This window comes from Anser brachyrhynchus (genome assembly GCF_964034855.1).
Source record: "Anser brachyrhynchus genome assembly, chromosome: 3".
In the NCBI taxonomy this organism is placed as follows: Eukaryota; Metazoa; Chordata; class Aves; order Anseriformes; family Anatidae; genus Anser; species Anser brachyrhynchus.
This window is the reverse complement of record NC_137696.1, coordinates 56,414,716-56,439,897: the sequence shown is the minus strand read 5'-3', so window position 1 is coordinate 56,439,897 and position 25,182 is coordinate 56,414,716. Positions and strand designations below refer to the sequence as shown.

At 42.6% G+C, this 25,182-nt stretch overlaps 1 protein-coding gene across 14 annotated transcripts in view; it reads right to left on the bottom strand.

Annotated features, from left to right (window-relative positions):
* Positions 1–25,182, bottom strand: part of SASH1 (SAM and SH3 domain containing 1) — a gene marked incomplete at its 5' end in the record, with an annotated part of 518,822 nt that overhangs the window by 63,002 nt on the left and 430,638 nt on the right. For all 14 annotated transcript variants that reach the window (XM_080584011.1, XM_080584020.1, XM_080584019.1 and 11 more), the window contains 2 exons: positions 8,224–8,273; positions 8,391–8,441. In XM_080584011.1, the coding sequence (XP_080440137.1) occupies positions 8,224–8,273; positions 8,391–8,441 (101 nt within the window). The remainder of the gene's footprint in view (positions 1–8,223; positions 8,274–8,390; positions 8,442–25,182) is intronic.

Below are 25,182 nucleotides of genomic sequence, written 5' to 3'. Positions count from 1 at the left end.
TCCGGCAGCTTTCGGGAGAGTGTGTTGCTGCTCCGGCAGCTTTCGGGAGAGTGTGTTACTGTAGCTTTCGGGAGAGTGTGTTGCTGCAGCTTTCGGGAGAGTGTGTTGTTGCTCCGGCAGCTTTCGGAAGAGTGTGTTGCTGCTCCGGCAGCTTTCGGGAGAGTGTGTTGCTGCTCCGGCAGCTTTCGGGAGAGTGTGTTGCTGCAGCTTTCGGGAGAGTGTGTTGTTGCTCCGGCAGCTTTCGGGAGAGTGTGTTGTTGCTCCGGCAGCTTTCGGGAGAGTGTGTTGTTGCTCCGGCAGCTTTCGGGAGAGTGTGTTGCTGCAGCTTTCGGGAGAGTGTGTTGTTGCTCCGGCAGCTTTCGGGAGAGTGTGTTGCTGCTCCGGCAGCTTTCGGGAGAGTGTGTTGCTGCTCCGGCAGCTTTCGGGAGAGTGTGTTGCTGCTCCGGCAGCTTTCGGGAGAGTGTGTTGCTGCTCCGGCAGCTTTCGGGAGAGTGTGTTGCTGCTTCGGCAGCTTTCGGGAGAGTGTGTTGCTGCTCCGGCAGCTTTTGGGTCCGTATCATAAGCTCAAAATGAAAAAGATTAAAGAAATTCTGGGAAAAGATGTACCTATCCCGCGGACATCCCCGCTGGGGTGTTTGCTAGCACACTGGAAAGAGGGAGGTTTTGGTCAAGAAATGCGGAAAGGAAAGCTGATTGATTATTGTAATATTTGGTGGCCACAGTATAAACTAGAGGACCAAGAAACTTGGCCTGAGAATGGAACATTGCAATATAATACAATTTTACAATAATGCTATTTTGTAAGTGGGAAGGAAAATATGATGAACTGCCGTATGTGGAATTATTCTTTTATTTGCGCCGAAAGCCTGAATGACAGCATGCTTGTGGAATAATGGTGCTTGAAGTTTAAACTGAGGAACGTTGTTGTGCATGTACTAAGGAGGGACGCTGTATACAGCATCAGGCAATAGAGAATAATAAGTATTATGGGAAATAATATAATATAATAATATAATAATGTATATAATAATATAATAATGTATATAATAATATAATATAATAATATAATAATGGAAATATTGATCTGGAAGTTGCGCCGTCGGCTCCGCCGGAAGAGCCAGGACAGGGAGGGAAAAGAGAAAAGGAAGATAGCAGTAGTGATGGAGAATCCCCGACTTTAGCCTCCCCTGTGTCACATAGGACCCGGCAACAGCGAAGGGCAGGGGAAACTATAAATGAAGAGGGAAGGAAAATAATCGCTCCCCTCAGGCAAGGAGTGGGGACAGAAGGACCGGTATATGTCAAGGTGCCTTTTTCAGCTGGGGATTTAATGATATGGAAGCAAGCAGCCGGCACCTACAGGGAAAACCCAGATAAAGTAGCTAGGATAATGAAAATGATAATTAAAACCCAAAATCCCGATTGGGATGATCTCCAGGTGATCCTGGATACTTTGATGGATTCAACAGAAAAGGACATGGTATTACGGGCAGCCAGAGAGAGAGCCCGAGAAGATATACGTAATGGATTAGTGCTTGGAAATCTAGATCAAAACTTCCCCACCGAGGATCCCCAATGGGATTATAACACAGGGGATGGAATAAGGAGGCTGAAGAGATATCAAGATTGGGTACAAATCGGGGTACAGAATGCCATGCCCCGGACCATAAATTGGTCAAAATTGTATAATGTCAGGCAAGAAAAAGCGGAATCACCTTCCGCCTTTTAGAGAGATTGAAAGAAACTAAAGAGCCCTTGATAAAAATTCAAATAGGAAATAAGGAAGTAAAATTTCTAATTGATACAGGGGCCACATATTCAGTGCTCAATAGATTAAGTGGTAAAATAGGGGAAAAGAAGACTACTATTGTAGGTGTCACCGGGAAGGAGGAAATACGGCCGTTCTTACAACCCCTTGATTTACGGTTTGGAGGCAAAGAAATTACGCATGAATTTTTATATGTACCTGAGTGCCCTATTCCTCTTTTGGGACGGGATTTGCTAACTAAACTAAACGCTACCATAATGTTTGAAGATGGAGAATTGATTATGAAAATCCCGGAATCAAAAGTGGGACAAATATTAATGATTAAAGAGAAGGCTGTTCCTCATATACCAAAAGAGGTAGAAAATGCAGTAATGCCTGCTGTCTGGGAAACAGACGTGCCTGGAAAATCAAAACTAGCCCAGCCAGTAAAAATTGAACTTAAGGAAGGGGCCCGACCGGTACGGATTAAACAGTACCCGTTGAAGCTAGAAGCTAGGCTAGGAATAGTAAAGATTATAGATAAATTTCTTAGCTACCACATTCTGGAGGAATGCAAATCTGAATATAATACCCCAATTTTCCCAGTAAAGAAACCTAATGGGGAATACAGGCTAGTGCAGGACCTTAGGGCAATAAACGAAATAACAAAAGATATTCACCCAGTGGTGGCTAATCCTTATACATTGTTAACATCTGTAAAAGAGAAATATAAGTGGTTTACGGTAATTGATTTAAAAGACGCCTTCTTCTGCATACCCATTGACAAGGAAAGTAGAAAGCTTTTTGCTTTTGAATGGGAAAATCCACGGAACAGACGAAAGATGCAACTAACCTGGACAAGGTTGCCTCAAGGATTCAAGAATAGCCCGACCCTCTTCGGCAGTCAACTAGCTAAAGAAATAGAAGACTGGATTAACCAAGAACAGATTCAGGTACCAAAGGACCGATACTTGCTGCTACAATATGCGGACGATATATTAATAGCTACCGAAGGAGAGTCAGAATGTATTCAGGTAACTATTGATATTTTGAATCAATTGGGACTAAATGGGTACAAGGTTTCTAAACAAAAGGCACAAATCGCGTGCACAACAGTAATTTATTTGGGATGTGAAATTTCTCAAGGACAAAGAAAATTGGGAGTTAACCGAATACAAGCTATTTGTGAAATCCCCGAGCCGCGAAATCTGCACGAACTACGGGCTTTCCTAGGTATGGCCGGGTGGTGTAGACTGTGGGTAATGGACTATGGACTCATAGCAAAGCCCCTCTATGAAACCCAAAAGGCCTGTACATTTACCTGGGGAAAGCCACAACAAGAGGCCTTTAAGAAATTAAAAAAAAAAAAAAAAGCCCTGATAAAGGCGCCTGCCTTGGGCTTGCCGGACTTATCAAAGGACTTTCAGCTGTTTGTGCATGAGAGACAACGATTGGCATTAGGAGTACTGACCCAGCGACTTGGGAGCTGGAAAAGACCTGTGGGGTATTTTTCTAAACAATTGGATGCGGTAAGCGCCGGATGGCCCTCGTGTTTAAGGGCCATGGCAGCCACAGTCCTTTTAATACAGGCAAAAGGGGGGCCATTGGCTATCGCCCAGCCGAATGAATCTTAAGAACTACTAACCTATTGAACCCAGCAGTGTTTCTAGGAACAACTGCGGAGGAAGGAGACCTCAGTCATGATTGCGTGGAGATCATCGAACATACCTATGCCAGCAGAACAGACTTAAAAGATCAGCCTCTGGAGAGACCAGATTGGGAACTTTTCACAGATGGAAGCAGCTTCGTGGAAAATGGGACTCGTTATGCAGGATACGCAGTAACTACATCAAAGGTAGTGATCAAGGCAAATTCCCTACCTCCGGGGACTTCAGCCCAACGAGCAGAAATAGTCGCCCTGACGCGGGCCCTGGAACTAAGCGAGGGTAAGAATGTGAATATTTGGACAGATTCAAAATATGCATTCGGGGTAATCCATGTACATGGGGCATTATGGAAAGAAAGGGGAATGCTATCCTCACAAGGGACTAATATAAAATATCAGGAAGAAATATTGAAATTAATAACAGCTGTACAGAAACCCCAACAGGTGGCCATAATGCATTGTAAAGCCCATCAAGGAGGGGCGTCAGAGATTGCAGAAGGTAACAGACTGGCAGATTTGACGGCCCGGAAGGTTGCGCGTGAAGTATGGAAAGCAATGGCTCTAATTCCATCGAAGGTAGGCCTCTCTTGTTTTAAATTACCTAAAAACCCAAAGTATTCAGCAGAAGATGAGAGACTTGCAAATTTGATGAAGGCCCAGAAGAATCCTGACGGCTGGTATGTGACTGCGACAGGACAACTTATAATGCCTCCTATAGTAATGCGAGAAATCTTACAAATAAAACATAATGAATGTCACTGGGGTGCAGAAGCAATGGTGACCTATTTGAAACGAGGTGTCATCTCGGTACACATGTTAACAATGGCAAAGTCAGTAATGTCAAAATGTGAGCTTTGCTTAAAGAATAACCCGGTAGCAAGGAAACATGCTGAGATGGGGAGAACTAGAGCTGGAATAGAGCCTGGAGATTACTGGCAAATAGATTTCGTGGAACTGCCTAAAGCAAGAGGTTATAAATACCTATTGGTAGGGGTTGATACTTTTTCAGGATGGCCAGAGGCCCTTCCCTGTCGAACCAACCAAGCTAAAGAAACGGTAAAATGGTTACTACGGGAAATAGTCCCTAGATTTGGTGTACCATTGGGTATTTCTTCAGACAGGGGACCACATTTCATTGCCAATGTGGTTAAGGAGGTTAGTAGGTTACTAGGAATTACCTGGAACTTACATACCCCATGGAGGCCTCAAGCTAGTGGTCAAGTAGAGAGGATGAACCAAACTTTAAAAGGACAATTAAGCAAAATCTGTCAGGAGGCTAAGATACAGTGGCCACAGGCCTTACCGATAGCTTTGCTAAGAATTAGAATAAAGCCAGCCAAGAAGTGGGATGTCAGTAAGTCCCTATGAAATCATGTATGGAAAACCTTATGAGTCTCCTGAACCGAACCCGAATATGCATGTTACCGGTAAACAGGATGTATATAATTATGTTTTAATAGTAATGAAAATACTTGCTCTTGGTATGAGTGAAGTATTTTCAAAGGGGGGAAATGTTAGTGTTGGGGAGAATCGAATGGATGTTCTATTAATGTTTCTCAGGTGATGGATCATACGGTATAATTAAATATTATTAAATGTACTTACATTATCAAGTAATCTATGTATACTGGAAACCTAGGGAGTACATTGAACATTTAAAGGAATCGTTGAAGGGGAACCCTGGGAGGGAACAGGTACAACCTGACCTTGGATAAGGGCCTGGAGATGATGAAATGAGTTGAAGCAGAACCAAGGAGCGGAGGGAGCATGCGTCGAGTGAGAAAGGTGAAAGAGTTTAGCGGAGAGGAAGACTCCTTACTTCATCTGGACGACCACCTGGACGACCACCAGAGTGCGCCACGCATGTGCAAAGGGGAGGGGAGCTAATTAGAATGAAAAGCGAGGCTGATGTTGCAACCTGTAATGAATATGTATACCTGACGCAATATTGTATGTATAAATAACGGCTGGGAAGTAACGGGACTTGAAGCCAGATTTGGGCACCTGCCCCGGCTTCCAGCGCTGAATAAAGCACCTTCATATAATCACTTGGTGGTTATGTGGTTGCTACGCTAACACAACCATCCAGGTGTGTTATTTTAGAGCTTTAGATCCTGGTAGGGTTAAGCTGCAGGGTGTGCAAACAGCAGCTCTGGGTGAGGGAGCTACTGGTGACTCCTGCAATACATTGTGCCACTTGCTCTCGACTCCTCATACCAACAGGAGTTTTTCTCTTTTTTTTTCACTTTCTGAAGCAACCCGCTCATGACACCATACAAACAACTCTTCTTAGCTTACCCTAGAAAAAAGTTTGTATTTTCAATACATGGACATGTAATTTTTTGTCGGCCAAGCCTTTACTTGGGCTTTGGAAGAGTATGCACAACAACAGATTTTTCAGCTCCGAAAAGTCTGGATGGGCATTTTGGGACAAATCTTTCTAATTCAGACCTCCAAATCTGTTTCTGAATATAAGAAACCAATGCACATATACATCCAGTTTCATGTTTGACAAAACGGAGTCTTCTAACAACAAAAGAAGCTTTGTAAAAGGTTCACCCCAGATCTATCACACAGCAGCGGTGGCCACAGAAGCACTGCCCCCAAAAGGACAAACTGCCTGTCTCTTGTAGTATGCCCATGCAGCAAAATTCAGCTGAAAGCCATAAATTAGACAACACACACAAAAAGGCTCTAGTTCTGACACATCCTCCCCCCAAAACATCAAACTCAGCATCTTAGTAAGAAGTACAGATGGACTTAAAATAGTCATTTTTCAGCAGATCAATTTTATAACCTTTCCCTCCCTGGAAGAGGGCTGAACTGACACGGGAATGCCTCTAAGCTAGAGAACTGAAACTAGCATTGATGGGGCGGGCTGCCACTAATAGGCACAGGCCTGTATCGTTTCTGCTTTGATTATTTTCTATGGCATCGAGTAGATACTTGTTATTTTCAACACTCTGCCCAGTTAGCATCCATTATGTTGGCTTGTTTTCTAAAGTGCGAAGTTTTGATCTGACCTCCCCTGTGCCAGTTGCACATATCTGATTGGGTTAACCACACGCATCCCTCAGCTGACAGAAAAATCCTCAAAAAGGACACCTGTATTCTTGATAGGTCTACAAAAATCATAGGTCTCTTCCACCACAACTAAGATAATGAAGTTAATTTCCTTTCAGTGAAGTAAATGGGTACTCTTGGAATACAGTCATTCAGAAGATGTTTCTGTAGATACTGTCTCCTTACTCAGTTACTTGTGGTACAACACCTACACAGAGACACATTTTAGGAAGCTGGCTAGAACTTGTAAGAGGAGTTCATTCCCAGTTGTGTGCTGTCCTTCTGTGAGATTTTATCTCATCATTATCTGAGGTGGGATAATGATGTTGTTTACCCATGGGGAAAGCGCTTTGAGACTGAGGGAGAAGTATTATGATTACAGGATAACCTTGGAGGCTTACTTCCCAGACTACAGTACTCATCATGTTCCCATCCACTTGGCATTTTTAGTTTCGTTACAATGCTAGACAGGGAAGTATCCTTGAAAAGAACTTCTCCATGTTTCAATATCTGAAGCACCATTTTTAAATCTTAAGCTTGTAGGCTTTCTCTCTTAACAGCACATCAAATGGGGCCAGTGATGGTACCAAGGTAAAATTCACTCGTTTTCAAAACAGCCTAAGATGGATAAGGTATCTACCTCAAGCAAGCCATCCACTGCTTTCTCTGTGAGTGACGAAGAGAGACAAGGCACCTCTAAAACATAATTCATCACTTTCCAAGATCTTCAGCATGAATCAGCTTTTAGCCGTTTTTGCAGGAAGCTCCTAAAGAGCTGTTCCATACCAAACACCTGACTTCCATACGGCCAACACTCAGTGAGGCAAGTCCCATGCACCACATCTACTGCAGCTATCTCTAGAACTGACGCTGGTTCTCCTGAATGAGCAAGAGCATGGGCAGCAATTTTATAAAACCTTCCTGTTATGGTCCAGTGGTGAATCATGGCTCCGCTAGAAGCTATTCAAATGCGAGACCGTAAAACTTTACTAAATAAAGCACCTCACATTCAGATCTGGACTCCGTGCACTGCCTCTGAACTAGCCCAGCTGGCACAACCCTACGACGTGCAGGCAATTGGAAATACAGTGTCAGTTGTCTTCATGCACTACTGCACGTTACCCTTAGCAGTAGGGAACCGAGATCTTGGGATCAAAGGAAGGAGGTGCAGAAAACAAGCACGCATTGCAGCAGGAGGTGACAGTAAACAGAAACCCTCTCAGTCCACACAGAGAGCTTTTTATTAAGGACTGCTAAAATTAAAGTTCCTTTTAACTTGGTTTTTAAATACTTCACTCCCTTGGCACCTTCTTCAAAAGCACAGTTACAAACCCAGGAGTGCACAGGAAAAGGAAAGTGGTTTAAGTTTGTAGCTCTCCCTTCCTCTAATCTATCTTTTTTGGCTGCATTTAGGTCTAGCCCCAGAAAGTTATTTTTAAACAGGTTTAATTTGCAGAAAATGTGCAATCAGTGATGTTTCTGAGAAATGACTACCAGTTTTATCAGTTTATGCATGTCCCAAGTGCACACAGAAGAGAGAAAAGATAACTCTCCCTTGATTTAAAAAAAATAATAATAAAATGCCAAAAGAGGAGAGAGAGAGCAGGTTCCAAAATGGGAACCAAACATAATAGAGGCTGGATCTTAAACCTCGAAGTACCAATGCAATTTTAAATTAATTTACTACAAGGAAAAAGAAAACACCAAATTTCCCCTCTCCTTTCTTGCCTCCTGTGCCCTCACTTACTTTCTTTCAGTGTCTGGTGTTGACGCGGTGCTGCTGAGACCCAGTGACTCCTGCAAGAGAAGACACACAGCAGTGAGAGCAGATGTGAGAGCAGCCTTTGCCCAGTTTATGCAGAATATCAAATTAAAAAACAAACAAAAATAGATGACCAAAACCAAAGTGTTTACCTCAATTTGGGATCTCAGCTGTAGAGATGTGGGGCTGGCATCAGGTTTCTCCTAAAACAGAACAGATGCCAGGTTAATAAAATGTCCAAACAACAGGAAGAAGAAACTGGAAGCGGAGAAAAAGGAAGAAACAGGATAACAGAACCTTGGGCTACCTCAAAACCTGCTGAATGGGAAACATTAACCTCTCCAGGAGGAACCACTCTCTGGATACATTCTGAAATACTCCAGCAAAAGCTAATTCTATTCCTTATCACTGGAGGTTACAGAAAAATGTAAGATTGCCACACAGAAGGGATTCAAAACTTAACAGGAGGAACGAGTTGTTTTCTCTAAATGGTCAATGCTTAAAAGATGCTCATGGAAAAGGCCTGTTACTCCTTTCCGTATTTCAGAATTCCCTCCCTTATATATTTATTAGTGATTTCTTGTTAAGCCACTTGGTGTCTCTAGGCTCTGTACAGGGTTCTAAAAAGGTTACAGTCCCTGACAAACATGGGGGACAGAGTGAAAGCTCAGGATCTGTTTCTGTTCACAGACTGCATGAGCCTAAACGTACTTGGCTAGAGCAGACTGTGACTACATACACATCATGAACCATTCCCCAGCCTTCTAACCATTGGCACCTGTGATACAAGATTTACAAAAAACATAATTTACAAATGCTTAGCTACAACAAAAAAATTGCTGTTTTGAAACTTTAAGGTATCATTTATAAAGAATAATAGATAATAACTAAGTGCGAAAGCAGTTTTTTTCACTAAATATTTTCTATTCCAAGCCAGACAGAAAATGCCAAGTCAGTTCACTGCCAGATACAATAACCATTTTCCATAGCCCAGTGTTCAGGGCGTTGCTCAGTGACAGTGCATAAGAGCCAGGAACAATGCCTACAACTTTTGGGTCCCAATTATCATACTAACAATGTGGCGAGAAAAAACATTCACAGGCTTTAGTTTCTCAAATGAATAAAATAAAAAATGAGTTTCAGAAATTAGGCAGTTGAGGTTTGGGGTTATGCATCACAAAACATCCTTTGGTGAAAATACCACTACCAACAAGAACTTTCCTCATGTAGGTATCTGTATTTCTACTACAGCTGTGGATTAAAAAGAAGCAAAGATATAAAAGATGCAAAAATTACACTATACCATCACACAACTTATTAGTTAAATTCAAGATGATTTTCTGACAATTTGTTTTAAAGAATAATACGCAGGAAAAAAATCAGCATTGAAAGACCATTTTCTTTTAACGGACTGAAAATACCAAGAGGATTCTGCTCTGTTTCAGCAAGGTCTGTTTTTCACACAGAGATGTGCCAACAGGATGGACTTCAAAGCACTTTCCCCCAAATATCTGGGATATAATCAGCTACTCCAGGACCCAGTCACTGAGGCTCCCTTCGTAGTCAATGGAGAGGCAGCAACTCCTACAGAGTAACTCGCCTGGCTGGCTCCCGATGCCTCAAGTTAGACGAGGTGAGTCCCACTCGTGGTATCTAATTTAAGACTGTTAGCCAGCTACCTGAAAGGCACCTAGCATTAACAACGAGTCTGGCTCTAGTCAGTGGGAAAATTCCAACTGGAATGATGAACAAATTATAGTTATTTGTCAGGACGGAGACCTGCAATTCTCTGCTTGATCTGCATGTGAAGCAGTGGGGGAGCCTGCTTATGACCAGCTATTCTCAACCAGCTCTACCCCTAGAGAAGTCGGTACTGTAACCAAAGGGCCAGCGTAGCTGAGTAAGCAACCACAGTCGTCCACACGCTCAAAAAAAAAAAAAAAAGACACGGATTTATTTCTCAATCCTGGAGGTCTTTCTGTTCATGCATTCCTCAGCCCACATATAAACCTCTTATCTCTGTGAAATTGTACTTCCTATGCCCTTTGTTTACTGAAAGGGTGACAAAATGTTCTTAGCATTTAATACAAAAAGGAAAAGTAGACACAATTTTCTGGAAATGCAGCCTTTTAATGCTGAACAGGAAACTGCCGCTAAGTGCCATGAAGTGGTGTGGGATTAGCGCTCCCAGAAAGTTTGCAAGGGCAGAGGAGCCCAGCCTGCTGACGGCCCCGGCAGCCCGAAGGACACAGAGTGGCTCATTGCCACGTGCTTGGTATTGAGCATTCAGGGCTGACACGGGGTCATTGCTCAACTCACGGGTTTTGCCTAAACATGCGCAGTCTGGGTATCTGCTTTTGCTGATCCTACAGCACAGAAAAGGAACTGAAGTCCTAGAGTGGAAGTCAGCACCACAAGGGGACCGCATCCACTCTCTGGCAGCCCCAGCAGGGCTCCTTCTGCAGTTAAGCAGAAGCTGGACTGAGCCCAGGGAAATTCCACAGATGCTCACAGATCAGGGAAGTGAAATTAGCCGTTTGGCACCAGGCATCCCTCTCTTTGTCCTTTGGCTCCATCAAAATGGAATCCAAGAAAATTGTTTATCCAGAGAGGACCGTGGGCACACCGCTGCAGCCCTCCTCACCCACTGGCCCACCCTGGCCTTGCAGCCCGCAAGGAGGAAGGGAGCAGAAGCCCCGTGCCCCAGACATGTCTCATTCACGGGCACCTCATTTGTCCACTGACTGGCAGATGGCTGAGAAATGGAGCATTTTACAAGCTATCACGTCTTAAAGTTTCATGTAGTCAGGAAGGAGAATCCACTGTGCGTCCAACATGCCTTTGGATCCCAACTTCTCAGCAGTAAATATTCCACTTCCTGATGATTTATCTGTTGCCTTAAAAAGCTGCCTGCTGCATTTTTTTTAATAATGCAGTTTTTGTAAATTATCATTTACAGGATGCTATCTGGATTCCCAAGGCCTTATAAAAGTCTTTTGCTTGAGCAGTTGCTCGTGAATTTGTAGCCTGAGATTGCAATTAGATGGAAAGTTACCATTTTCAGCCTAAAATGAAAACTATTCAGATGAACAGCCAGCTGCATCCTGTGTAACAAAATCCTAAAAAAAGCTGACTGTATTTGCTTTCTTTTTTCCTCACTGTCAAGCCCACCCTGTCTGAACAGGAGCAGTTTTATATGATCAGGATGACTGGAGGACAGAAGCAAGGACAACTCTCCTCTTCCTCCTCTAAAACTTTGCAGTGCTGGAATGCAAAACACCCGACAGTCCTGTATTACTGCGATTATAATACCTACCCCCATTCTACTTCCAACAGAATGATGTTTTTGCTATTACTATTTAGACAAGAAACCAAAGGAAAATACTTAGGAAAATATTACTAAATGACTGAAATTCTGGCACAGGTTTTGATCACGGATCACAGAAATTTTACCAACCTGGACTAATTCTATTTATTTAGGTTAAAATCTGTTAAGCCTTATGTTACAAATCCACAGGTCGCGTTGACTTTAATACATCAGGATCAAAGCCTTTTTTCTATCAAGGACTAACTCTAGAAGGTTGAGAAAGCCTCATATTGTTGGCATGCTATGTAGCACGCTACATCTTTTAAAAAAATATTTCCAAAGATTGGTTTCATGAAAGTACATCTTTCACCATTCTGAAGTGAATCTTAAAAATGAAACATGGGAGAGCTTGGGTTTATAGAAGACGCCGCTGCAGTAACAGCCACCACTAGCCTGCATTTCCAGCGCTCTGGTCTAGACGAAGCAGGCGTCAGGGCGATCGGCATTTTCTGTCCTTGCAGCCTGCTGCCCCAGATAACTGCCCATCACATGGATCCATGAAGCTCGTCTGCTGCGTACCAGACATTCATGCCACTTGCACACTAAGCAAGGGTTTGTGCAGGAAATCTACTGATCTGAGAAAGTACCGGCAGACTCCTTAAAACTATGTGATCAATCCAGCATTTTCCAAAAGTGTCTGATTTACTTGAGTGATGTCTGGATTTAAAGGGTCCTTTCTGAAGGACTCACTGCACACAGACACTATCGATGTATATTGCACATGTCCCTTACACTGTATAATTCACAGCACCTGCGATTTGAAGATTCTAGGCAAATGGAGATATTCAGAAATTGTATCCATCCCCCAAGAAATCCCATAGAGGGAAGGCCCATAAGAAGGAAGGCAAATGGTAGCTTAACAGCGGTTTGTCTAGCTCCCCTCTGGGTCCAAGGTTATCACCATACTGGACCTCAAATACTGATTTTAGGGCCAGAGGAAGCTGATAAAAATTAGTAATTCTAGCAGACAAGGGAAGGTGAGTGGGCACGGCTGTGCCCAGGTCTTGCCCCTGGCTGCGCTGTGGACGCTGCCAAAAGTGGCCACCGAGCTGAAGGGGTAAGGCTCAGGTGGTCTGGTGCACGAGAAGTGTGTCAGTGATATTTTTTTTTTCTCCCAAATCTTTCATATTGAAAGAAAAGGCAATTTGTGAGCTTAATGACCAGGAGTTGTGGTTTATGCTTCAAGCCTTAAGTTGATCGCCTCAGGGCCCAAGAAAGAAGCTTCCTTTACAGGTAGCTTTCCTGTTTACTTTGTTCACTGTGTGATTTATCAAGTCATTAGGTTGCAATTTCTCTTCAAATAATTAAATAATTTCTAAATAATTATTTAAAAAAACTTAATTTCTAAATGTCATTTCTGTTTTATATGCTATCATCCTTGTAAACATGCTGAAAACAGTCTTACTGTCTTCTATGAATTAGGCCTGAGAAATGCATAAGGGAAGAAAGTATTAAAGCACAAAGCGTACAGGCAAGAGGCTTGAAACACATTTCCTGACTGGAACGACAGGCTCTGAATTCATGAGGGACTTTTCCTCCTGCTGTAACTTCAGTTCAGTTGTTCTGAGTGCAACACAAGAGATAAGGGAAATCTCTGCCTATCTGAAGGTATGACTGTTCTGCTACTGAAATACACGAGCGTGGTGGAGGAAAGCATCCAAATGGAAACCTGGGCACCCAGAGCAGGGCTTGTGCGTTCTACAAGAGGGCATTTGTGTATTTTAATTACCTCAGCATTAAGCTTCATCTACGTTCGACACTACAACTTTGTCAGTTTAGGAAATTACATTTATTGAATCAATCCCTTACAATTAGAAATTCATGAACCTCTTCACAGTTTCTACCACAGGAGCTGTATGCATCTAAATTATAAATTTAAACATTCCTGTGCAGATCCCAAGACAGGATTAATCTCACTCTGCAGACAGCAACTGTGAAAAGTGAGACACGCACAAGTGCTGGGGAAATTTAGTGACATAACCAATGGAAAAGATGACTGAAGTGCTCATAAATTTTTAAATAATTTTAGGAAACCATTTCCACAGGTGTAAACAAAGCACCTACAGCAAAAAAACTTCTGCAAGAAAGTTCTGAAAGTCTCTTCCCCCAAACACCCTCCCTGTTTGCTCTGAAGGTGCACTGCCTGCTCCAGTCTTGCTCCTGGAGTGATTAACCACCACCACCACATCTGACAGACAGCCGGAGCACCACAGGGCTCTAAGCATTTGTTTTGCTCGGAAAGCAGTCGTTCTGCCTGGAGTCCTCCATCACACATCACATTTCAGGCTCTGCAGAGGTTCTGGAGAAGGTGCAGGCAAGCCTGTGTGCAGGGACCGTGCAGGCACACAGGTGCTTAATGGAAATTGCCTAGGAGGCACTAGCCACGCGTCACGGAGCAGAATATAGAAATAAAAAGCCCAATCCCCGTGGCTACTGCCTCAGCAAGTATTTGAAGGGATTACCCGGCTCAGTGAGCTTCCAGGGGTACAGATCAGTAGAAGTCCCGTTTTGAGGCTCAGACTGCTGCCTCCGGTCCGTCCTTCCACCGGAGCCATTTTGGTGGAGAGAGGAGAAGCTTTTTGCTCCACTGCTCCTACACGTCAGGGCCAGAGCTGACACAAGCTAAACGATAACATCCTGCAGCAGCAGCAAAACGCTGGACCGAGGAAAAGAACTATGCAGGAGAAATGGTTAAAAAATGGGATTTCAACCAAGTAAATACTTCTACACATGAAATAGCAGTCCAAAAGTCTCAATGCCTCACAAACAACACAGACATAGGCCAAATCTTAGCTTAACTACTGATGATGGTAGCTTCAGAACAAACACACCGCTACAGCACTCACGTGCCTGCTTTTAGCAGTAGGCATGAAAGAAAAACCATGCCTCTTGGCTTGATGCAGGTGCTGGACCTATCGAATGTAACACGTCACAGGGAGCAGTGCTTGACATTCTCCCCTCTACCAACAATAAAAGCACAAGTGGTTGTTTTTGTTTTTTTCCCCCAAGTGAAATACATTGCATTCAACACCAAGGTTGGAAGCCACAGGGGCTGAAAAACATTCTCCAGCGATTTTGAAAAACATAATTCATTAGTAATTACAAAGGAACGACAGCCTTTGTAAAGCTCTGTAACAATAAAAAGCTACGCAGAGCTAACTCATAAATCCATTCGTAACAAACAGAGTCTGAACCCAGTGAAATTACAGCGCAGACAGAGAAAAAAACAAAAAACAATAGCAAAAGGCTTCAGAGAAAGGAAGGTCGATACAAGAACACAGCTTTCTACGTGGGAAAATCAGATACATTCTGATCAATTTTCCAAACAAGCTGAAGCAAGCCCAAAGCTACGGTAGCTCTCTCTGTGCTAAAAATGTAATAATGTAAAGGCGTATATATGCAACCGGGGCACTGCGGGTCTTTGATTGATGTATTTTACACCCATTACCCAAATACTAAAATGGTAAAACTTCTACGCTGGTGTAACTGCATCTGCACTAGAGCTGTTGCTGGTATAAATAGGACCTGTCATAATTGACTAAAAGTCCTGATGTCTGTCAGCATTAACAGCTAAACTTCTGTTGTTCAAGTATAGCCAAAAAATACTTAACGTGAGGAGAAACAGTGATAGAAAACAACACAAAAGAGGTGGGGTTTCAGGAAGCTCGTGAGGGTGTTCGTGGCATTGGGGAGAACTGTGATCTTTCAGGTGGATGAAAAAATAGCCAAACACATCAGGAATGTTTAAACACGAAGTGAGAGGGTAAGTAAGCAAGCACACAGCTTTGTTATAGCGTGCTCTGCGGTGGGAGCAGCCTGGGTGGGCAGATGCAAAAGCTGTGGCAGCAGCAGCACAGGGGACAAGCTGGGACTGGGGGACCAGGCTTTGTGCCCAGTGTGTCCCCACAGAGGGGTGCTGGCACAGGACAGGTACCTGCACACCGAAACAGGGATCTGTCATCTCCGTGAACTGCACGCTGCCCCCACCCCTTGCTTTCCAGCAACTACAGGGTCAGGAATTTAGAGTGGTTTTGAAGTGAAACACTAACAGTGTTGCAGATAAGGGGACAAGAATCACAAGCAGCTCCTCATCTTTACAGCCACAGAGAGTATTCCAAACTTCTCCTGAGTATCAACAGCTTTGGTCAGCTTTTATGCACCTTTCAAATTCAAAATACCAGTATCCTGGTTATGTTCCGTCTCCTTTTGTAAAGCATTTCTCAGAACTTACTGATTTTTCATTTCCATGTATACAATGCTGTACTACCTTTATTATTAAGCTTATTCACCATTTTCCCAATTTTTCTTCAGTATTTTCAAGAAGCACAGAAGACATGTTTTGGTTTTGAAAACGTGCAAGGAAAGAAAAATGCAGTCTCAGGCTAAGACTGATGCCTCAAGGAAACTTCTACAGCCGTACTATAAATCCTCTCAAACAGACATGCCATGGAAACGCTGGTAACACAGATCCACTCTAAGCTGTATTGGTATTGATTATGCATTTGTGCACATACAAGCCACTATCCATGCCTGCAGCAGACAAAATTTCAGGTGATCTATACTGCAAATGAATACAAGCTTGTGAGTTGAATCAACTGCTACACCAAAATCCCAGGGGTTCTGGTGAGTTTGGTTGTTATTGTGGTACTGCTATTTTTACAAGCATACTCACACTTTGACATAATTCATTATACTAGCTAACATTAAAAAAAAAACACACCTCTATGTTGTTTTCACTTTATGTTGTACCAAACAGTAGGTTATCAATGAGTTTTTCAGAAGATCTGCAGCAGAAAAACTACAGCTGACTTTGATTCGCTAAGGCCTTAAAAACATTGGTGAAATTCTGGAGTAGGCAAATAGGAAGAAAGCGCTATTCATTAAAAAATCCACAAAGAAGGTTTTTTTTGTATTGCCACAGATGCATAGGGTACCAGTAATCAAGTCCTTCATTTCAGGAAAAAAGAAATATTCTGCATTACTTTCATTCTGGGAAAGCTGTGATTTGCTTTACTTGGGGAAAAAGGAGATTGGTTTAAAAAAAAAAATTACAGAAGTTACCCAATGGAAAACAGGATGTTTTAGTTTAAAACTTTCCCCTCCAGCTTTTTTTTTTTCTGTCTCTAATTTATGTCATGCTCATAATCTGCAATGCATTTTATGTCAGAAACATCCATCATTATAGTTACTGTCACGTGCAGACTGGCTACTGCAGTGAAGTGAGACAGTTCTCCCATCTCATTTATTTGAGCCACCTCACCTTACAGAGGCTCAGAACAGCAGAACACATTTGAAAGAGATCTGTATCTTCCTATTCCTTCTCTTGGATCCTTTAGCTAAGGCTGGGTGCCAGCCTTACTTCTGTGACCACCCTGCTTTGGGGGGCATGTTGGCAAGCAGGCAGAAGAGCTCCACAGCCAGGGTACCGCTATCGGGCCACGCTCTTCAGTGCTTGCAACCTACTCCTGGCTTCATACTCCTGGGGTAAAATCTGCACCTATATTCAAGCTGCTGATTTTAAAAGGTCTGTATATAGAGAGGCATGTACACATATTTTGTGTCTTCTTTTTAAATGCGAAACTGAGCCTTCCAGAACATGACTAAAACCTTTATTCAAGAAAAACTACCATATTTAAGACTTTCTCACATCCAGCACAGAATTACTGAAAGTTTTAGCACTACTCCTCAGGAAAGAGATTTTTTTTTTCCTTTCAAATTTTTAGGGAAGTGCAAGAGTCCAACAGAGAACAGGAACAGAGGTAACAGAAGATACAACGGAGATTTAAGCTATGCAAGTATGTGAACCACATTACCCCACATCCCCAGTGAGTAGTCTTATTGTGAGGATATGCCTACATGCACATCTACTGGTTTTCTATTCTTTCCATGAAGAGATCCAAACAGCCTGGTATACTGATATGACGCAGAAAGAATTAAGTCAAAACTTTTGTGTAACATGGATTCTTGCTTTCCAGCTGACAGCAGAACTACACCTCTTTTTTTTTTTGCTTTCAGGTTACAAACACCATCAGCTACAAGCTCAAAAATACAGAAATCCTGAACTCAGAGCATCACAGCTCTAGCCTTCAATCTAGTCATTTTCAGTGGTTTAGACTCAGTAGGCCTTTTCTGCTGATTTGCACTTTCAGTTTAATTTTTTTTATCCAGTTTTTCTCCCGTTAGCAACTTGTGTCCATCATTCCATGAGAAGACTGCAATCAGACATCCATAACGAGATATGCTGTTTGTGTCATCATTCAGAAGCAAGGGGTTCGTGAGGTTTGCCCCCCATTTAAGCTGCTCAGTCTGTGGTAAGCGCAGAAATCCAACTAAGAAAAGGTTTTGAAAAGTTTACTATCAGAAACTTGTGTCAGCAAAAAAATCCAGTCTCTGCTAACATTTTTTTTTTTTATTACAATCAGCTCATTTCAAAGAAGCAGTTTGTTTCGAGATCCTTTTTAAGAAGGCACACTTGAAGCAGAAAAGAAACTGGTTACAGTGGTAAATGCTTTAATATTTTTTTCTTCTTTTAAAATCTGACATTTAAAAACAGAATCAATCTGATTTTGTTTCCTACATAGGCATGTGAAACTGACCACCCCAAAACTAAGCTGGACAATATGAATCCATTCCCTAGAGCTATGCACTGAAGTGTTTGCTCTCAACCTGCATAAACGCACTCCAGGAATGTGAGGGGGAGCAGAAGAGAGACAGAGGTTGATAGTTGGATGCTAACTTCAAAGCCTCTTCGAAAATGAGGGAGAATTAATTTCTTGAACAAGAGAACTGAAAACAAATTAACCATATTAATGCAAAAAAGGGTTAGCCCACAAATTGCTAGTCTCTATTTATACCTCCTCCCTGCTATAAAAACTGCCTTTGATAAAGAGACTTTCAAATTAGTCATTTTCTCTTTACCTTTGAAACTGAAGCCTGTATTTGATGGATGCTTTGGGCCAGACCCTTACTGACTGAAGCCTTCATCGCTGGCCGTCACATGATGATTATCATCAAACTGAATTACGAATTAACTCTGACGCATTGTATCGTATTTTTAGGCCCAGAGATGACATGCAAGGTTGTTCCCATCAGAATGAAAAAATATTACTGAAGCCCAATAGCTGTTTGGCACATCGCAGTGTATTTACAAACAAGGCACGCAGCATCCTGGTTCTCCGAAGACCTCAGTTCCACAGCCTCTATCTCAGTGTTTACAGGAAAGGCAGCGGTCTCTGTGACACGAAGATAAAGCCAGCTGGGGCTCAGACACTTCAGTGAGCATTTGTCTGATAATGTTAAAGTAGTTATTATGGACTTCCACACAGTTATGATAGAAATCTGTATCTACACAATTATTGGTAGATGGATTCTTGACTGGCTCTTTACATTTAAGCAAAGGCTGCGGCTAGAAACTCTTACAGCATTGATTCTTATGCTGGTAAGGGGTTAAACTGACAGCTTCAAGCAGGCCATTAACCCTTCCTGCTGCTGAGCCAGCTCCAGCCAGTTGTTGTGAAGCTCAGCCGTGCTGCTACACGGGCATCACCGGCGCAGGGTTTTGCCCCGGCATGCCCACCAGACAGCAGAAATACAGGCTTCAGTGATTCTCGGGTTTAATAGGCAACACGCATGGCCCTGTGGATCTGTCATACAGCTGTATTGAGGGGCATGGGGCTCAGAGATGTCCCCCAGAAGAGGACAGGAGGACAGGCCCCTCTCCCTGCTTCGAGGCCAGGCCCAACTCCCGCTCCCCTCAGCCCAGTGCTGCGCCGCCTCTGGGCTGGCGCGCAACGGCAAGGCCCGGTTTTGCTTTGTGTCTGTGTGGTTTTACACGGCGTGGCAGTCATCCCGACACAGAGCAAGTCAGGACCTCTTCCAAACAAAAGGCTGACTGCTGAACAATGAGCAAACCTAGCACTAAAAGTGTCTGGGGAGAACAAGTAACGATGCCAGCGTTAGGTGCTGCTTGCATACAGCGCGTTTGGGCTTTGGCGAGTAGCCTTTCTTCTGTGGCCACTGAAACTCAGCCCTGTGAAATCTGCCAAGAGAGCTGCCACTGCTGCTCCAGGCAAATCATCTGCAGCCATCATCCACAGCCATGCACACAGAATGAGGAGTGCTCCAGCAAAACCTTACAAACGCTTCTCTCCCACACATTTTCTCCCCACACAGCTACAACACATATTCACAACTCAGCTGGTTAGACTATTTTACTCCTGAAGAGGCAACTACGAGCGTCCCAAGTTGCACTCCAGCCTCTCTCTCCACCGGACCGTGGGCCACACTCGACTTTAAGGACACAAGAACTGGCCAAGCAGAAGCAGGTGAAGCTCAAGCGCAGCACGGACTTGTGCTCCAAGAGTCACCTGCAGCTGTTAGGTGTTCAGCGGCCCAGCGGGTCCAAGCAGCACATGCACTTCATTCCAGCAAAGCCTGTGCAAACTTTGTACTCGCTGACGCACCCTCTTAGTCACCCGACCCACTCAGTGTCGTATTTTACTATTAAAGGAGCACTGCTGTCACAGTTAATCAAGTTATGGTGTTAAAAATGCTGACATGTGTTGCTTTTAACTTCTATAACTTGCCTTCCTAATGTCCATGAAGTGAAACATACACCTCAGCGACCAGTAACCATTTCTGTTTGGAGGCCCTTTCCTAATTGCGCTAAATGGTGTCTTTACACAGCCTATCCCACAGCACAAGAGCTGGCCATGATTTGCAGGGATGTTCTGGTGGACTAGGTAGAACTAGCAAATCCAGTCAGTGTGCCTCACCTGTGCTGGCACAGGGAAGGTTCAGCCCTACACATGCCTCAGCAGAACTGAACAGCTGGATAATTGGAAAGAATCACTGGATCACACAGTGGGTTGGGTTGGAAGGGACCTCAAAGACTATCTAATTCCAGCCCCCCTGCCATGAAAGAGACCACTAACAATCAACGAATGCAAGAAGTGCCTTTGTAACCCTGGAGCACATCTAGAGCATGCATTCTCCACATTAGGCCCAGTTGATTTAATGGCAATATAAATGATGTCTTTCGCTGTCTTCCTGCAGAAACTTGGGTCTTCATCGTGACTCCTACTCCACATGACTAAACCAATCATCTTCTGTATGAACATTGAACAGAAACGGTCAGTCCAAGAACAGAAAACCAAAAACCCAGAGGACAAGTGAAACACTACAGGCAACCAAATAACAAAGCACCAGACTAGAAGTGACAAAGGAAATGCTGAGAGCTGGAACACATACATTGTAAAAGTTAAGACCAAAGCAGACTGTACACTGCAAACCTCAAGGTAAGAGGTGTTGTACCAGACCTCATCCTGGACAAAGATAAAGCATCTGGAATAAAGAACCATCAGCAGAACAACTGACAGAAACAACCAAATGCACAAACCTCTCAGAAAGGCAGCAAAGGTACAGAAGAAACATAATACTCATAAATACCATGTCCAGAGACCCTCACTCCCCTTAACAGCATTGCAGTATTGCTATGAGCAATGATAACTCTCAATTACAACCTAAGAGAAACAGAATTCAAAAGCTTTAGACAGTTGAAATCTACTGAAGCCAAATCCCTACAGTGAATAATTTGCTGCCAAGCACTTGCGTGCTGCTTTGTCACTGCTGGCAAACTGCACGGAGCAGACATCGCAAGCTGCCTGATTGCAGCAAGCAAAGGGTTTGCTGAGGGAAGGGAGCGTGCTATGTCTTGTCTCATCTGCCCTCCCAGCAAAAACCTTACACATGCAAAACCTGGCGAACAAATGACCAAACACCTTGCCTTTGCAAATGCCTTTGTGTAAGCGGTATGACTCAGTTTGCTGGTAGGCTTTCCAACTAAATTAATTTACTGTGGTAAGGAAAAACTGAGCAAAGTAAAATTTAAGTTGTACAAACACTTGCAAAGGTTTCTAAATGCCTTTTTTTTTTTTTTTCAGCCAAGACCTGCTTGTTTGGGCAGGTGCTACCAGTGTTATGGGAGCGTCCATGGTACAAATTCCTCTGTTCAACCGCCTTCACGAGGGAAAGGTGCCCTGGCTTCTGCTCAAATCACAACACAAACAAAATGACTTGACTGAAAAAGCTTCATTTTTTTTTTTTTCTGCCCAGGCTCCCCTCTAACTAAGCACCTTAGTTTTTTTCCAGGCTATGATCCTAACAGGGTTTAGCTACAACAGCTGGAGGCTCTCATCAGGGCATAGACCATTTCTTTAAGAACTTTTCTTGTTTCAGCCCCAGTTCTAACCCAAACTGTTCCTCAGTATTATTTTGCCTCTTATTTAATGTTATATGAACTTTGTGAATATGTGCAAACCAACGGTATGCTTACAGTGTCTTATATTACACAAGATTTTGTTAAAAACAAGCCCTTCCTTAAGCATGCAGAGAAAACTTTACACATGCAGTACAACCAGCACGTGACTCTGACCCGGTGGTTTTAGACAAGGCCATTTCTTCTCACAAGTTCAATCAAGACAGTAACTCTAATTACACAAGTTGGTATCACAATTACTTGCTGATCAGTCTGACACTGATGCATTGTATTTAACTTTTTTTTTAATAGAATCATTAAGGTTGGAAAAGACTTCCAAGGTCATGAGGTCCAACCACCCCCCTACGACCAATGTCACCCACTAAACCATGTCCCTGAGCACCACGTCCAACCTTTCCTTGAACACCCCCAGGGACGGTGACTCCACCACCTCCCTGGGCAACCCATTCCAATGCCTGACCGCTTTCTGAGAAGAGGAATTTCTCCTAATTTCCAACCTGCAATTCAGGCAAGTTTCCCTGTAAAAATTCTGAAAAAAAAAACGTTTATATTAAGGTGTGTAAAGCAACAGTTTTCCTGTAAAGATTCTAAGAATTGAACAGGCTTTTGCCATGCATACAGCTTATATTCTGTAAGCTATTAACAATGTTTATTTTAAGCTTTATTTTAAGGCAGGAGGTACAGACTATTCTTCATTTCCACATTTAGTGAAATAAAAATAATACATTAGCAAATGTAGCTGAAACTACAAAACAATCTCTCATATGCTACACCAGGCTATCACAGATTATCGACAGGTCCTGATACTACAAATTAGATCAAGTGTATTGCAATGTACTTAAGGTGCTACTTACTTCTCTAAAGATACTATGGGTGTATATACATTGGCTTTCAAACCAACACAAGACACACAGTGCAGTTCATCAATATCACATATTTTCCCTGTCTTTCTAGTCTGCTACTCATTTAGCTTAATCCACGACCCTTCTAACATATACATTTTGAATATTGTCTTTCAAAGACATCCAGGGGTTAGGACAACAAAGTATTTAACCACGTGCCCATCAACAGTACTCACATGCTAAACTTTTGGCATGTTTTTGCATGCTTCAGTGGATGGAGACCTGATCCCACATACAGGGTACAAACAGTAAGAGTACAAGTTTATAAATACTGTAAGATACTTTCATTTTTTATAGAATGGAATTGTAGTGTCTGTAGAAACTGCAGCTTTCATGTTTCACAATGCATAATCTACAACTTCTACACAACCAAACTTTTAGAGGATAAACAGATCTTTAATCTTTTTTCCAGATTTGAAAAACACTCACTGTCCAAGCATGTCCTGAGACTCTTTGTCAATTCATAAGATCATAGAAAGAAAGACGACAAGACAGTGAAAACCATTCAGTGCTATGAACGAGTGGGAAGCTGCAGCAATGACAGGAAGATTACCTGAAGCCAGTTTCATTCTTCACCATTCCTCATAAATACATGCAAATACTCAAGCCTAGGAATACTCCTCACACATTAGAGTTCTGTGAGGGCTCCTATGATTGCCAAATTACAAAGGAGGATGTAACGGATTTTTTTTAGTCTTGAAGGATCTATTTCACTTCTGAAAACTAGAAATGCTTCAAATAGAAAATTAAAAAAAAAATCAAAATCAATCCAACAACTATTTTTGCTTTTTTACTTTTTCTTAAGTACTCAGAGTAAATGATGACACTGGACTAGATCCATCAGTTCTACTTGTAATCATTACTGATTTCATTTCATTCTTGTGTCTCCCTGTCCTTGACTGGTGCCAAATTCTAGCTCCCTGTAAAAAATACTTGGCAAATGTATATACTGAAAGGGAGGCTTACATGCATCTCGCTATAACTTTAAAATGCCAAAATTTAAGCTTGAATAAGCTGAGAGCGCTCATTTGACACAAACATTATTCTTATACTTAAAAAAAAAAACCAAAAAACTGCCTCTCAACTTTCAGCTTGAATTAGACACTATGAATTAAACTCAACTTAGCTTTCTATATTAACAGCCTTATTTGCTCACTCCTCCAGTACTGTTCAGATTTAACTGAGAAGCAACTTTCAACAGCCCAACACTGCATGTTTCAGAAAGCAGTAAATGGATTCTCACAACTTGTGCAGCTGCCCCCCACCTCGCCAAGGCCTTGACATGCCTGCAAAGATTGAAAATGCTGCTACTGTTGTTTAGGTACTAAAATGTGAGGTTATCTCAGTAGATCACTCCCACTCCAGCCGCTTTGCTGGCTATGCAAGATATCTGCAGTAAAAACTGTTCTTCATGGCCTTTGCCTGTTTGCTACTAAATTCATCTGTTTTCTTTGCACGTCCTTGGCTTTTCTAACACTTGCAAATGCTCATCTTTTATACCATCCCGTTCTATCACTTCAAGTCCGTGTTAGAGGACAAAGACATTTTGAAGTTTACTGAAAAAAGAAAAACATCAGCTGGTCAGAATGAAAAATATGAATGATCCATTTGCTTTAGTATCCTGAAAATCACTTTCTTAGTAGCAACAAATGTATTTGTAATGATTATTTTCAACAAACCTAAAAATAATGAAACTGTCTTCATTAGTCCATTTAAAATAGGCGGAGTTACAGAAGTAAGACCACTGAAGTTTCAAGATACAGGCATGCATGGCTAATTGAAGCCTGTCTCTCTCTTTCCTTCTGCATCCCCACCTAACTCTGGGCATTCTCTAAGTCATAGATTTTGGTGTGTCCTCCACACTAGGGAAAGAGGAAGTAAAACTCTTCAAAGAAGAGAAAAAGTCCTCTCTAGATTTGTCTTCTGCATGTTATGCATGTTGTAATGCCTCAAGAGATTTGATTTTTAGAGCTGTTTTTACTATCTGCCATCCTACTCTCTGTGCGACCTACTCCCAAGGGATTTTTCCACACCTACAAACTTAGAAAAGTGATTTATGTGGTGACCATGAAACACACCATGCACTGCTATTCCCAGGAAGAATAAAAATAAAACAAAACCCACTCAACCTCGAGGATATGCCTCCCACCAGGAGAGCAGGTGGGTTCAGGTCTGTTGTACTGCTTTGAACTCTCCTGTTTATACTGCTGAAGAGAAAACAGCAGCTCTGTAGGCAAAATTGGAAAGAGCACACTGCGATGGTCAGAAGAGAATACGAAGTAAAGCTCAAATGCACAGGAGACTATTTCAGAAGATGGTGCTCCTTGGGTGAACAGCTTGAGACAAGATCAGCAACGCAGTATTGATGCATCTGTAGATTACATTTGACAGTATTCAGA